The sequence below is a fragment of the Pantherophis guttatus genome, chromosome 4, assembly GCF_059756535.1.
Source record: "Pantherophis guttatus breed Tessera chromosome 4, ASM5975653v1, whole genome shotgun sequence".
Classification (NCBI taxonomy): domain Eukaryota; kingdom Metazoa; phylum Chordata; class Lepidosauria; order Squamata; family Colubridae; genus Pantherophis; species Pantherophis guttatus.
In genome coordinates, this window is record NC_142066.1 from 29928154 (window position 1) to 29944700 (window position 16547).

The following is a 16547-nucleotide window of genomic DNA, read 5'->3' on the forward strand; positions in this document are numbered from 1 at the left end:
CAAAAGTGCGAGGACCTGTCAGAAATCACTTTTTTCAGCCCTCTGGGTAGTCCTTTTGTGCATATGGACTACTCAGAGGGCTGAAAAAGTTATTTTTGACTGGTCCTCGCACTTTTGACCAGATCTCGAATTTACGACTAGCCTCACTTTTTACGTTTTTTGCCCTATCTTATCACCATGGTGAAAAGAAGCAGTTGTGAAATGAGTGACATGGTTGTTAAGAATGCTGCACGGGCATAAATGTGAGGATGGTCATAAGTGTGAGGACCAGTCAAAAGTTTTTTCAGCCCTCTGAGTAGTGCCTATACACATTGCCATGGCCACCCGGTCACATGACCAGCTAGCCACACCCACCCAGTCACATGACCTCCAAGCCACACCCACAAAATAAGCCACACCCACAGAACCGGTAGTAAAAAAATTTAGAACCCACCCCTGGTTGGGGGTCACCACAACATGAGGAACTGTATTAAAGGGTCGCGGCATTAGGAAGGTTGAGAACCACTGCACTAGAGGGAACCAAAAGGATTACAATTAAAGAAGAGGAACACTTCAGTTTGACTCACTAATGCAGAATGACGCAAAATATTTTAACAATTGACTATTGAAGAATATTTTTGAACAATGGACTCAGAACTCAATTTTAAAAGTGTCTGCTTCTATAAGATTGATATTAATCTGAAAGTGGATTAAAAATGACAGACTTCAAGAAGGATAAGGAAAAATTGCTACTCTGAATACAAAAGAAACCAGCTGATGCTTTAATAATTATGAGATCTTGTAGGAGAAGAACTGGCAGAGCCAAAGGAAGGAATTAAAAAAGACATCAGTTTAGAACCATTACATAATCACAATTAAGTACAACCACCACCATCCTCCCTGAATGCCATTGACCCTTATCTATCGCTAACCAAGTGCTGACTATGAGATGATTCCTGTGCATAGGCTTTTAGCAATAAATCATTTAATCTGAACCTTCCCATGAGGACCTGATTTGTTGTGCCTGACAGATGCAAACCAAGAGAGTGACCTGGACAATTTTCCTGTATTGAATTTGCAAAAGAGGGTTGTTAAAACTTTGAAGAATTTTGTGAGGGAAAAAAAAGAAATTAAAATTAGGACTTTTGGAGGAAATAAAGTTCAAGATCATTAAAATAAAGCAACATAAAATTGGTTTATTTGATTAAGGTTAAAATAGATAATGTTGTTTTCTCTGGTAACCATTAATGAATTTTTGCTGATCAGAACAGAAATGATGAAGCTGTAAAGATTATAGATAAGAGATGGGATATGGGAAGAAATTATTTATTTTATTTTGGGAGGTGATTAAGCTACCCTGTTTCCCCCAAAATAAGACATCCCCTGATAATATTTCAGGATTCAAAAAAATATAAGACAGGGTCTTATTTTTGGGGAAACACAGTACTAAAATTATTTATACAATACCTGCAGGGAAGCGATTTCTTTACCATATTCTTATTTTTTTTTTCTTTTCTACTTTTCTTTTCTGTGCTTTCTAATTTTTATTCTTTTATTTTTTTTAGTTTGTATTTATCTGTTTTTAGTTGTCATTCTTAATAAAATTACTGTGAAAAAAGGAAAGTAGAAAAAGTCTGTTTTTAGTAGAGACTTGATTTGCATGCTGAAAACTCCAGATGTAATCTCTGCTTCTCCATGATTAGAAGTATGCCAAGAGGTTATATGAAGAGCCATCTGCCAGCAGAGGAGGTAATAGAGGGATAAGCAGTCTGACTTGCTTCTCCGGCCTTGGTGTCTAATAATAGACAAATCTGGAAATAGCTGCATTATGAATAAACAGAATGGGAACTGTGCCTCTTTTATAAAAAATATTTTGTGTTTGTATTCATACCTAAAACTGAATGCGTGGACACACCCTTGTACTGAGGTGCGAAATGACTAATCTTTTGCTACAGGATGAAAATGAGCAGTTCTCCTGTGGCTGAGTGCTTTAGCTCTTTCCTTGCTGGATCTTTTCCTTCATTTTATTTAGTATGATGATTGTTCTGCATATCCACCCCAGAGTCCTACACAATGTGTTTGGTTCAAGCATGCCGGTGCTCTTATCTGCTTAGCTGCAGGGCTGGATCTTCTACCCCAAATCACCCTTTGGCCTAGGGATAAATGGCTATCAGTAGATTACTTTTACTGATCCATACCAAAGGAATTGATCACTCTTGGAATACTGCATCCAGTTTTGGTCGTCACAATACAAAAAAAATGTTGAGACTCTAGAAAGAGTGCAGAGAAGAGCAATAGTCCGCTCCCACAGAGAGGGTCTCCTCAGGGTGCCATCGGCCAAGTCATGTCGGCGGCGACACCCAGGGCGAGGGCCTTCTCTGTGGGAGCCCCAGCCCTGTGGAATGAACTGCCCCCGGAAATTCGTAAGATTTCTGACCTCCGGGTATTTCGCTGCGCACTCAAGACCCTATTGTTCCGCCAGGCTGGGTAAGCAATATAATTTTAAATTGGATGTTTTAAATTTTTGGGGTTTTAAATTAAGCCAAATTTATTTAATATTTTTAAATTATTTTAAATTGATGTTTATTCTGTTTTTAATTAGGCTGTACACCGCCCTGAGTCCTTCGGGAGAAGGGCGTTATAGAAATAAAATTATTATTATTATTATTATTATTATTATTATTATTATTATTATTATTATTAAAGATGATTAGGGGACTGGAGGCTAAAACATATAAAGAACTGTACTTGGAATTGGGTATGTCTAGTTTAATGAAAAGAAGGATTAGGGCAGAGATGGGTTTTAGCAGGTTCTGACCAGTTCTGGAGAACCGGTAGCGGAAATTTTGAGTAGTTCAGAGAACTGGTAGTATAAATTCTGACTGGCCTCTTCCCCATCTATTCTCTGCCTCCCAAGTTCCAGCTGATCGGGAGGAAATGCGGATTTTGAAGTAACCTTCCTCTGGATTGGGGAGGGAATGGAGATTTTACAGTATCCTTCCCGTACCATGCCTACCAAGCCACGCCCACCAAGCCATGCCACGCCCACCAAGCCACATCCACAGAACTGGTAGTAAAAACATTTGAAACCCACCAATGGACTAGGGGGTAACATGTTAGCAGTGTTCCAATATCTGAGGGTTTGCCACGAAGAAGAGGGAGTCGAGCTATTCTCCAAAGCACCTGAAGGCAGGACAGGAAGCAATGAATGGAAACTAATCAAGGAGAGAAGCAACCTAGAACTAAGGAGGAATTTCCTGACAGTTAGAACAATTAACCAGTGGAAGAGCTTGCCTCCAGAAGTTGTGGCTGTTCTAACACTAGAGGTTTTTAAGAAGAGATCAGACAACCATTCGTCTGAAATGTTATAGGGTTTCCTGCCTGAGCAGGGGATTGGATTAGAAGACCTCTACTGTCACTTCCAACTCTGTTATTCTGATATCATTTCAATGCTTCAGCTACCTCCTCCTCTCCATCCCCAGGCCACGGCTTTTCAGTATTCCTTCGAACCCCATGACCATAAGACACAAAGATCACCTCACCGTTTCTCATAACAACTTGCTTGTCTGGCATCAGTGTTTATTGCATGTTATAAAAGAAGGCAGAAAGATAATTAAAAATTTTACCAACACAACCTTTTTTCCCCCCAAATACCCTACCCTTTTCATTATTTTTAAGGAAGCTATAAAAGAACTTTTGTGGGAACAAGTACTGGCATTCGGTTAATGAAAAATTTCAACAGCAGCCTGAGAGAAGAAAACAATACCAGAAGCTCTAAAGAAGGCCTAACTTTCTGTGTGGCCTAAGTGAGGAAAGCTAACTTATGTCTGCTGGGTACATCAATTCTTTATCTCAAAGGGAGAACCTAAAAGATATGCTCTTTTGTCCTTCATTAGTCACTCCATGATTTAATAGAAAGCAAGAGACTCTGGATTTGAAGTGGTGATAGCCTCCTGTTTCACAAAATGATTCCATTAAAAAATCCACCAGACACCATGACTGCTTTTTCAGGTGTATTGTGATGTGTAGAAGGCAAGACAAGAAACAACGGATGGAAAGTAATCAAGGAGAGAAGCAACCTGGAATTAAGGAGAAACTTCCTAACAATGAGGACAATTAACCAGTGGAACAGCTTGCCTTCAGAAGTTGTGCAGGCACATACGTATTTATATATATTTATATATAACAAAATCTCTTCCTGTGAGGTCTGCAGATCACTTTAGTATCTGCTTCCAAGTGGTATGCTAATCCATGAAGGAAATTTGCCATTTAGAAGAGGCCTTCCCCTTCCTGCAGTTTAAGTTGTCTTTCAAGTGGTTTATACGCCAGAGAGAGTGCAAAGTAATTCACCTGAGCAACTAAGCTGCTACTAGCTGCCCAGGTATGCAAGGGGTGTGGCACAGCAGGGAGGTTTGCCTGTGAAGGGACCAATAAGTATTTCAAGTCATACAAGTAGCTCATAATTTCTACGTGCTAGTCAGATGTTGCTAGCTTTGTGTCCCAAGGAGAAATGATAGCAGCAGAAGCAGACAGCTGAGAAGAACAGAGTTTTGCCCAGTAAGTAATTCCAATAATATTGGGGATGTCCAAAATACATTCCTTGGGATAGGTATGGCCTATCCCGGGTATGATGGGTATGAGATTCTTTGTGAATCTCTCATAAGGAAGGGAGATTTGGGGAACAGAGTGAGATGGTTAGGAACCTGACCACCATATCCAGGGACTTTGATAGTATTTTTCTGTGTATTGAAATTGGGAATAACAGAAGAGCAGTTTGGGAATCTGAGCTTTGAATTGAGATCAAGGCAGTTTTCCTTCACTCCATGCTTTTCAAGTAGTTGGAAAGTGCAGATTGGATACATCACCTATCTTTCTGGAGAGCATCAGGTTTGAGGAAAACTGGTCTAAGTCATCAGCATTTCAATAGAAGTGGACATCACTTCAGAAGCCAAGGGTAGCACTTAATCTATTTAGCAGAATTGTGAGCCATAATGGAGAGACTAATGATACCTCAAAAAAGGGTGGGATAGAGAGGCAGGAGGAAGGCTGAGGCCGTATTGATTCCTAGAATCATAGATTGGAAGGACCTTGGAGGTCTTCTAATGCTCTAACTCTTGCTCAAGGCAGGAGTAATGTGACCATATCATATATATCAGCCAGGATGTCCCTTTTTCCCTGAGTTTTTCAGGGGAAAGGTAGTCTTTAAAAAAAAAGTACTGTGTGGTTTTGGGATGTTCTCTGCTGCAAAATTGTGGGAACAGTGCTATCAATGGTTAGCAATTATAGCTAGAAGAGTTACTGAAAAAGGAGAATATTTGTAGCTCATGGTTGAAATGAGGCGTCCTTGGTGCTCTCTGAGCTTGGTTATTTTTTTGCAGATGTTTCATCACCCAAAGTAGGTAACATCTTTTGGGTAATGAAACATCTGCAAGGAAACAGACAAGCTAAAGAGCACCAAGGACCACTCAGGTAAAAGAATTCTGTGTTTTCCGTTTGCCCATTCCACGTTAAGAGGATAATATTCGGCACTCTCTGGGAAGGGCACCTGAATCATGGAAACTTAATCAAAAGCCGACTCTGAAGTTGGGCAACCAGGAACTCAAAGAATGTTTGAAATAAAGTGTGATTGCTGCAGGATAATTCATTATGTAATGAATTGTGGACTGAGCTGGTCAGGAGCTCCTAATTTCATTTCATTTCATTTCATTTATTGGATTTATATACCACCCTACTCCCGAAGGATTCAGGGTGGTGAACAGCCACAGAATAAAACACATAAATACAAAATTTAAAAATAGAATAAAACCGAATTAAACAATTTGGCCGAGACAAATTTAAAACAGGGGAAAGATTTAGGCCAGGCCGGCTTGATGGAATAAAAAAGTATTGAGAGCGGCCTGGCTTGACCGAGGCTGCTGAAAGTTATAATTCAGCCACTGTCACATTACAGGGTATAGAATTGCTGCTCTCTGCCCTTTTGAACAGATTATTTCTTAAACCCTAGAGATGGAACTGAACCCTCCACAAAAGCCAACAATTTGCAGTTAGAAAAATGATGGATCCTTAAAACTCAGAGAAAATGTATGTGTGGCACTGTGTGTTTGAACAAGGAGCAGAAAAAGTGCTCCTGATAAATGGGCACACTTGGAGTCCACACATTGTGTACTTCTTTGTTTGCATCCATGTTGGCCAAAAGGCAGGATGTCCATTTTAAAAATGAGAAAAGAGGCTAAGAGCCAAGATTTGGGAGTAACACCGAAATGTGTACTGTAGTCTTAAATTCTCTGAAGGAAGATACAAATAGTCCTTGACTTACGACCAAAATTGAGCCCCACATTTTGTTGCTAAGTACGTTTTGCCCCACTTTACAACCTTTCTTGCCACAGTTTTTAATGAGTCACTGCAGATGTTAAGTGAGTAACCTGGTTGTTAAGTGAGCCTAGCTTCCCCATTGACTTTACTTGTCAGACGGTCACAAAAAGTGATCACAAGAGCCCGGGGACACTGCAACCATCATAAATATAAAACAGTTGCCAAGAATCTGCACTTTGATGACATGGCCATGAGGATGCTACAACAGTCGTAAGTATGAAAAAGGTCATAAGTCACTTTCTTCAGTGCAGTTCTAACTTGAATGGTCACTAAAAGAATGGTTGTAAGTCGAGGACTACCGGTAGTAGGAGTTAAAACTAAATCTGGAAAGTAAAATTGTAGTAAATGATATCGGGAAAGTCCAGACTGCACAGTCAAAGGGGTTTTGTTACTTTTGTGGCTTCATTGCAACCATCCTAGAATTAGGCACTGGTTCAAAATGAAGAATAAGTTTTGAGCGTAATATCCAGAACTCCTAATAAAGAATAAATATCTAGCCATGGTTTAGCAATGATTCAAGCCTCCTTTGGTCAAAGGATTATCCTTCTTTGCTTTTTAATACCTTGCATGCCAACAGCAGATGCAGCATCTGTGTCATTGGAAGTATGGGCAGTCTTTGTTTTACGACCAGAATTGAACCCAAAATTTCGGTTGCTATGTGAACCATTTGTTAAGTGAATCTTGCCCCATTTTATGACCTTTCTTGCCACAGTAGTTAAGTGAACCATTGTGCAGTTATTAAGTTAGTGGCATGGTTATTAAGTGAATCTGGCTTCCCCATTGCCTTTGGTGTCGGAAAGTCGCAAAAGATGATCACATGACCCCAAGACACTGCAACCATCATAAATATGAGTCAGTTGTCAAGTGTCTGAATTTTGATCACGTGACCACGGTCGTAAGTGTGAAAAAGGGTCATAAGTCACTTTTTTCAGTGCTGTTGTAACTTTGAACAGTCACTAAATGAATTATTGTAAGTCAAGGACTAACTGTACAGCACAGCCAACTTTGAACATTTGTCCCTAAGGCTGTCAGTACAGGAAAGATGGTTAGCTGTTCTTTAAAATTCATCTCATTTGGATAGCTAGCAGAAGAAAGGGGAAATGGGTAAGCAATGGTCCTTCTCCACCTGAACCTTAGACCCAAAACTTCACCTAACTGAAAAAGCAACATTTCCCGTCACCATCACCACTTCTGTACTGATTATTGGTCATAGTTGCTAGATCCATGTGGACAAATCCATGGCTGGATCTTCTATGTAGATCTTGCAAAGAACTGGCGGTCCAGCTCCCATCTCTCTCCTTGCCTCAAGAAAAGAGTATTTTAAGCCTTTACCTTCAGGCTTTTAACCCAAAACACCTTGTGCAAATTCCTCTTCCCCTAAAGAACGTTTGTGTTATAAAACCAGGGAGTGGTGGCATTGATCAACCATTCAAGAAAGTGGCAACCCACCTTTAATAAATAAAGTTGTCACCCGGTGTCATGAAGAGGTGTGGCAACTTGCAAGATTCTCGGGAAGCAGCAGTGCTAAGTTATTTTCCTTTCTTCAACAGGCAGGCACACAAAAGTACACACCCTTCCGAAAAACACCCAACACACTGTTTTCTTATTTGCAGTACATTGTGTACATACATATGGTTTTTTTAATATATTTTTCATAATATAAAAGACAATGAAATCAAAAATAAAAGGGAAATGGGAAAGTGGGGGAAAGAGAAGTGGGAGAAAAAAGAGGGGTGAGAGAAGGAAAAAATCTATTAATTTCCAACCTTTTCAGCAGAATAGAATAAAAATGATAAAATACAGCCTCAACTTTTACATATTTAGCATTGACTTGCCATTTCTATAACAACAAACTTATCTAATCAAACCTTGTTCTTTAACAATTTCTTAAATAGCAATAGCACTTAGAAATTATATACCGCTTCACAGTGCTTTTACAGCCCTCTCTAAGCAGTTTACAGAGTCAGCATATCGCACTCCCCCCGCCCCAACAATCTGGGTCCTCATTTTCCAACCTTGGAAGGATGGAAGGCTGAGTCAACCTTCAGCCAGTAAGACTCGAACTGCTGAATTGCTGGCAGTTGGCAGTCAGCAGAATTAGCCTGCAGTACCTATTCTAACCACTGCACCACTAAGGTTATGCGGTGACTAACTGTTAGCATGCTCACAGCTTATTGATAAATGGCACCATTAAGGACACAATTGCAATGGTCTACTCAGTAGTCTCGCCGTATCACATTGCCTTCACGTGACGTTTTGCAATGTTTTTCCCATCCGCGGAGCTGAGGTAGGTGTAGCCTACACATGACGCATCTGGTCCGTGGGCCGCCAGTTTAACACCCTACTGACACCTTTGGAGGCTTCCTCACTAGGAAATAGATAATACATGCATACAGCAAGCTGACTGTTTTTATTAGCTTCTCCCCCAAAAGACAACAAGGGTTGGTCTGATAAACTAAGAGTGGGTGCAATGGAAAACACATTCCAGATACCCTGATATGGATTAAAATCCTCATAGGTAAGTAATGCACTGAAAAGTTATGCTGGTAAACATTTGCTTAATGGATGGACTTCATTTTGCATTAAGTCTTTGTACAATTTGTTTGTTTTGGTTGGCTGATTATGTGAACTCTACAAACTCTGGTTTTTACACCACGGTTTACAGTTTTGCATGTTGGTGCAAAACAAGCCGTGATTTTGAAATCATGTTTTATAGTTTTGCATTGTTGATGCAAACCCACCAACGCTGGTTTCTAAATCATAGCTTTCATATTGGTGTAGAACTAGGTTACTATGGTTTCTTCAACTAATTTACACTAATAATAACTTAGTGTGATTTGTAAACTGAATCATTGGCTGCTTTTTATTCAGTACTGTTATTGTTGGTTAAAAGGCACTATTTTAATTCTAATTCTTTATTCTATTCCAATAAAGAATTCTATGCTTCCCAACCTCGGCAACTTTAAGATGTGTAGACTTCAATTCCCAGAATTTTCCAGCATGCTGCTGGATTCTGGGAGCTGAAGTCCACACACACCACCTGGAAGATTCTGGGAGTTGAGGTCCACACATGCTGGCTGAAAAATTCTGGGAATTGAAGTCCCACATTTTAAACTTTCCTGGGTTAAGAAACACATGCTTAATGTGTGGCATTTCCAAAATGGGATGACCTTTAAATGTGTTGGACTCCAGCAATTACTTTTCATGGGAATTGCATACCAACAAACTCAGAGGATTCAAGTCCCAAAAGAATGATCTAATGGATTCCAACAGTGGGGAATTATCTATTAGTAGAGAACTGTTATACTCTGGGGACAAACAAGAGTAATTTTTTTTACTTCAAGTAATTATTTCAAGTAATTTGTTTTCCTATGTTTCCTAGGCAACAGTAATTTTGGGCTAGGCCCCACATCGGCAGTACAGCTAAATGAACTGTTATGTTAAGTCATAGGGTGTGTTTCATCATGTTTTTGAGAATAATAAACAACCTATTAGCTGGGTTTGTACAAACTCAGCTGTGAACCATTGTTTACCAAGTGCAATTCTGCAGTCAAATGCATCAACTTGAAGCCAAACAAATTAAGCTATGGATTGGCCTGTTGTATGAACTGAGGTTGCATTTGATCAAAGCTGGCCAAAACCAAACTAAGAATTTCAATCATTGTGTAATGTCGAGCCATGTACAATTTCTCAACCTAACCTGCCATCCAAGACTGGGGTGAAATTAAAAGGAAAGCCATGTAATGCACCTCGAGTCTTTTGGAGCATAAAATAGCAGGTAGAAATGTAACTGAAGACATGTAACTAGCCCATAAATCAATACAACTGATCAGCTAATGAAGAAATTAAAGAATGTGGAAAAGAACAATATATTTTTCTGGCACTGGCATTTCCTATTTTTTACCCAGACTGGGCACCTAAAATCCAGGGGGGAAAGTCTCTTGGATTTCAATTTATATAGCATGTTGGTCCTAAAATGTGAGGGATTAATTTATGTTTTATTTATATTTATTTATATCCCACCTTTATTATTTTTACAAATAATTCAAGGAGGTGAACATATCTAACACACCTTCCACCTCCTATTTTCCCCACAACAATCCTGCGAGGTGAGTTGGGCTGAGAGAGAGGGATTGCTCCAAAGTCACCTTAGCTTTCATGGCTAAGGCATGACTTAAACTCACAGACTCCTACTTTCTTGCCTGGTGCTTTAACCCAGGGGTCGCCAACCTTGGCGACTTTAAGACTTGTGGACTTCAACTCCCAGAATTCCTCAGCCAGCTTTGCTGTGGATGTCCACAAGTCTTAAAGTCACCAAGGTTGGAGACCCCTGGGTTAACCACTAGATCAAGCTACGGTGCAAAGTGCTTCACCAAATCTTGCAGTTTGCAAATTGAATTTTCCAAGAATATTATTTAGGCAACTTCATTCAAAATGAAATGGATTGGGAAGATAAAGATTGGGGACACATCATTGGGCAGAAAATGATCCACCCAAATAAAAAAAAATCTATAGAATTTCTATTTGGCACTGCAGTTTGAGTTGGGTTTTATCTTGAATTTTGACACCATAATGTTCTAGCAGTAGGAGGTGAGGTCTTGGCTGCTATTCTTTTAGCTGTGGGACAAAAGCCACCTGTTCTTGGAGAGACCGCTGATTTTTCTTCTCTTCCTTTGAAAAGGTCGTGGTGTGAATTTCAGATAAGGTTGCTGACATCATGAGTGACTCAGGAAGGTAAGCGTGTGAGAAAAATATTCTATTTTTTAACACCTGCCTAACTAAAGAGATAAGTGGCAAAATTTCTGGGACCAACTCTACCCAAATGATAGACAAAGCAATGTCCAAGGCATTGTGTGAGAAGAGGTACCCCTCTGATGGAATCTGATTCTGTATCTGATTCGTTCTGGTTGCTTCTGTTGGTGAGATCCACTCTATGAAAACTAGCTTTGTTTTTCAGTATCACAAAAAACTCAATGTGTATACCCTATTCCTTAGAAGTGTGATAAAACACTTTTGTTTAGTAAATATTTAGGATCGGGGGGGGGATGGACTCCTAAATGCAATCTGGAAAACTATCGCACATCGGGATAGATACAAGGGAATTGTTTATAGCAGGGATTACCAACCTTGGCAACTTTAAGATGCTCATCCTCATGCTGGCTGAGGAATTCTGAGAGTTGCAGTCTACAAGTCATAAAGTTGCCAAGTTTGGAGACCCCTGCTATAGTCAGATAGAATAGCTATCAGTATGTTGGTGAAGATTCTCAGTATTCCAGGTAGAGTAGTCTGGAAGTTGACTTACGGAAATTGGACTTTTTTATTGTCGTTGTTTAAAACATTTTGCTGATTATCTAGATAGCTTAAGAAAAAGACTGAAGAAACTACTTGAATAAGCCGAGAAATATTTCAAACAGAAAACAGAAAATAAGTCTAGTTGCTATGATCCAACCTGTAGTCTAGAGTCTAGACAATAGCTGTCAGCCTTCCCAGGTAATCTATACAGAAAATATGTCCAAGTGAACTAATTGTAATTTATTGTAAGGCTACATTAGCAGAATCTTGCAAGTCTGAAAGTACAAATTTCTGACTATTTTTTTTACCACATTTAAGTTAAGGATATTTTTTTCTTCTTTTTCGACTTGTTATGCAGCCAAGGGTATTATGTAACTGTTCCCTTGGCAGCATCTCTCCCCTCCTTTTATTTATGTGGTTTTTCAGGTGACAACTGCTGTTTTTAGAAAGCTTTGAAAAGGCATGATTCAGCCAAGACCTGATGAAATTAGGGAACATGGCTCATAGATTTTACTGTTTCCTTCTTCAACTTGCTGATTTCTAGGTATATTGGGTTATAAATCTCATCATCCCCAGCTAGCAGTGTGCTTGGGGTTTATAGGAACTGTAGTATTGTATACCAACTCTGCAGAGCTCCAGATTAGGAAAGATTTATTAAGATCTTCTCCACCTTTCCCCCACAGAACCTGAGCAGGTTCCCTGATGCTCACCTCTTTAAGGTGATACAAAGCTGTAGGAGACCTCTGAAGAACCTAAAAGAACTTTCCTTTTTAGAAATTTAAGCAACTCTGGCAACCCTCATTTCTAGTGAGATGTTAGCAGGATTGAAAACAACCCCTGTAATTTTCATTAGCATCTTCATTGCTCCTTGGTTAGTCATTGCCATTTCCTGTCCATCTTGCTCTGAGGCAAAGCTACTGATCATCATCATAAATACCTAAGGAATGGCCACTAACTCAGATCAGAGTATGCCAAGAGTCAGTATAGTATTCTGCTCTCATTCCAGTAGCCTTTGGCAAGTCTAGGGGCACAACTATGGCAGTATTATTCCTTCTTCCTTTCTGCTTTGACAAATGAGTGTGTGTCATTGGGACTATTATTCAAATGCAAGTCTGAAATTAAGGTTTAAGAGCTACTGGTTGTGGTAAAAACCATCCAGATGAAAGGGTGTAACCTTGCTTTGGGGCTCAATGAGGATTAAACAACATGTTATTGTTTTAATGTCTTTTAAATTGTTTTAGAATTTAAGTAGTAAGCTACTTAGAGTCACTTGCTTGAGATGGGTGGCTATAGAAATTGAATGAGTAAGTAAGTAGTAAATAAATAAAATCAAGTAGCACTAATTATAACATCATTTTTTGAGATAAATTGTGGATGTTGTTGAAATAGAAATAGGAATAGCACATAGTAACATAACAGTATTTACTAAGTATATTACTGAAGTGTTATATTACTGAAGTGTTATATTATTGAAGTATATTACTTTATAGTCCTTTACAGCCCTCTCTAAGCAGTTTACAGAGTCAGCATATTGCTTCCAATAATCTCGGTCCTCATTTTACCAACACTTCCACACATGTGCAGAGATATCCGGGCAAGTGGGTGGAGCTTCCCACCACTGCCGCTACTGGTTCGTCCGATCCGGGGTGAACCGGTAGCAACTCACCACTGAAAGGATACTTCAAAGAACCCGGGCTAATAAGCCTCTTAGATTCTCAGGGAGCCTGGAAGCCTAGCAAAGTTTGAGAAGACAGGGAATTTGGGCTGGAGAAGCTAAGATTGTCATCTGATTTGTCTGTTTTGTCTCCCAGTTTATTTGGTGACGTTCACAAGCCCAGTGCCAGAGCCATCTATGGTGAGTTTGGGACCATGGGAATATAACCAAGGGAACACCTTTGTGTTGGGATGATTGTTGGACTGAAGGTTATTCCATCTTGCAGCTCTACCATCCTCAGCAACTCACAATTCTCTAGTCTCATCAATCACACTGCCCATCTCCTGCTACAATGCTTTATGCCTGCAATCCCCTCTCTAGCGCCAAATAACTAATCTTACATATACTACTAGCTACCAATTCTGAGCTGCAGAAATCTAGATGACAGCTAGATGGCAGCAAAGATTTCTGTAGGCAAAACTGAATTGGTCTAATCTAATATTCTTTTCTCTCCTTGTGGTCTTTAAGTTTCTGGTTTAATTTATTATTATTATATAGACAACAATGTGAAATCAAAACTGCCAGCATTTTAACTAGTGTGAGCCTTCATACATGTTAAATTCTTCCCAAGAACCTAGGATATCATAATATATATGTGGATCTAGGCAATGTGGCCTTTTGTAATTGTCAGATGGAGATGTTGTCAATGCACAGATTTCTTAAGTGCCATCCAAGATTTTTGGGTTGGGTTATGGCACCAGTTTACACCATAATCTTTCAACTATGATTTTGATACTTTGTGAATTTCTCCAATCATCATCATCATCAACCCCCAGTAAGACACTACCTTGAAGTGGTTGTGGGACTTGTGTGCTCTGAGGAAGATGGGAGCTATGCCAGAAGTTCAACCATATTGGATAGGTCTCATTAGAGGAGTCAGATAAAGACTGTCTCTCCAATTAAAAAAAATATGGTGAGAGTAAATTTCAGAAAGCCAAACAGCCTTGGATGTCACCCGAGTTAACAAGGTCCATACTAGATGTTGGAGTTCCTGGATATCTTGTGAAAAATGGGATACAGAACTCAGGATTGTTGGCTGAGCAACCAGGGCCAACAGCTGCAGAACTAGAATAAAAGATATTTATCTGTCACAAATGTACAGAGATTGAAAACAAAGAAATAATGATCTGTTATTACAAATCAAGTCGAACAAGAAGAGGATATTTGAAACAAATGCACCAGTTCTAGAAAGAACAACATTCAGAATCAGAAATAACAGAACAGAGTAATAATGATGGTGGTAGTGGGACCATAAAATAAAGAAAGTAATGGAAAATGAAGAAGCTAAATTGCTCTGGGACTTTAGAATTCAAACAGACATGGAACTGCCACATAACATACCAGACTTAACAATAGTTGATAAAACAGCCTGCATAGTGGACATGGCAGTACCTGAAATCAGAAGAATAGAAGAGAAAGAATAAGAATAAGAATAATTTTATTTCTATACCGCCCTTCTCACGAAGGACTCAGGGCAGTGTACAGCCTATTAAAAGCACAAGACAAACATCAATTAAAATAATTTAAAATTATTAAATAATTTGGCTCAATTTAAAACCCCAGAAATTTAAAACACCCAATTTAAAATTATTATGTTGATAGCCCGGCCTGGCGGAACAACAGGGTCTTGAGTGCACAGCGAAATGCCTGGAGGTCAGAGATCTTACGCACTTCCGGGGGCAGTTCATTCCACAGGGCTGGGGCTCCCACAGAGAAGGCTCTCCCTCTGGGTGTCGCCAGCCGGCATAACTTGGCTGATGGCACCCTGAGGAGACCCTCTCTGTGGGAGCGAACTGGCCGATGGGAGGCTATTGGTGACAGAAGTCGGTCTCGAAGGTACCCTGGTCCTATGCCATGGAGCGCTTTAAAGGTGGTGACCAACACCTTGAATCGCACCCAGAAGACCACTGGGAGCCAGTGCAGCTGGGGTGTCACGTGGACACAACAAGTTGCGCCCATAACCACTCGCATGGCCACATTCTGGACCAGTTGGAGCCTCCGAGTGCTCTTCAAGGGGAGCCCCATGTAGAGAGCATTACAATAGTCCAGCCGGGAGGTGACAAGGGTGTGAGTGACCATGCGCAAGGCGTCCTGGTCCAGAAAGGGCTGCAACTGGCGAATCAGGCGAACCTGATAAAAGGCCCCCCTGGCCACGGCCGTCATATGCTCTTCAAAAGACAGCCATGTGTCCAGGAGGACACCCAGATTGCGAGCCCTCTCTGTGGGTGGCAAAGAAAGAACTGGAGAAGATAACAAAATACAAGGACCTGCCAATAGAAGCAGAACGACTGCAGCAAAAGAAAGCAAAGGTATCACCAATAGTAATAGATGCTGTTTGATCGGGTGGACTGGCATAAACGAGGCTTGGTTGCTTCAGAACTAATTTTATTTAACAACAACTATAGACAGATCTCGCGCGGCAGCAACAGAATAGAACAGCCAGCCTGACAGCTGCTTAAATAGCAAGCTGTCAGACAGCGCGAGCCAATGGGCGAGCAGCTAGTTCCCGCTAACATCGCTGCTCGCGTCTGAAATCGGCGACGGCTAGCAACACAGTCCTGAGCGGGGTCGTAACTGTGAGGACTCAACACCCCTCTCCCCCCGGATCGCGCATGTGTAGTCCTCCAAGTACGCGGGGCAACGACGGGACCGGCTAGACCGTCGTAAGACGACTGTGGGTGACGTCGGAGGCGGAGCTTCAGTGCACCTGTCATGGACCATCGGAGGAGGAGTGGCGTCGCTGGGGTGAGAGCATGCGGAAGGACTCAAACTCGCCGCTGGGCCCGGAATGTCAGGTGAATCAGCCAGTGGGCTGGAATCAGCCTGGGGAGGTTGGTTTGGAATGGTCCTGGTAGGTGGTTCGTCTAAGGCGGTAGCTCATGCTGGAATAGGATGGTCTAGGGCAGGCTGCGTGTCCAATCCCTCTGCCAACCTTCGTCTCAGTTGATTAATATGTCGTCGCCAGACTCTTCCGTCGGCAAGCTGGACCCTATAAGAATAGGGTTCGGTTATTTGGATTATTTGCCCTGGCAGCCACTTCATGTCCTTATCGAAGTTTAGAGCGTAGACCAGGTCCCCCACTCCGAACACCCGGGCCGGGATGCATGCCCCAGGAGGCGGCTCATGGGCGTAGTTAGGATGCAGGTGGTCCAGGGTTGTCCGGAGTCGGCGGCGCATGAGGAGCTCGGCA

At 40.9% G+C, this 16547-nt stretch overlaps 1 protein-coding gene across 1 annotated transcript in view; it reads left to right on the forward strand.

Moving 5' to 3' along the window:
• The first annotated feature begins 4397 nt into the window (after positions 1 to 4397).
• Positions 4398 to 16547, forward strand: part of EPS8L1 (EPS8 signaling adaptor L1) — a 52124-nt gene continuing 39974 nt past the window's right edge. The window contains exons 1-3 of the mRNA XM_034423205.3: positions 4398 to 4536; positions 11033 to 11085; positions 13455 to 13498. Coding sequence (XP_034279096.2) covers positions 11069 to 11085; positions 13455 to 13498 — 61 coding nt within the window. The 5' untranslated portion in view covers positions 4398 to 4536; positions 11033 to 11068. The remainder of the gene's footprint in view (positions 4537 to 11032; positions 11086 to 13454; positions 13499 to 16547) is intronic.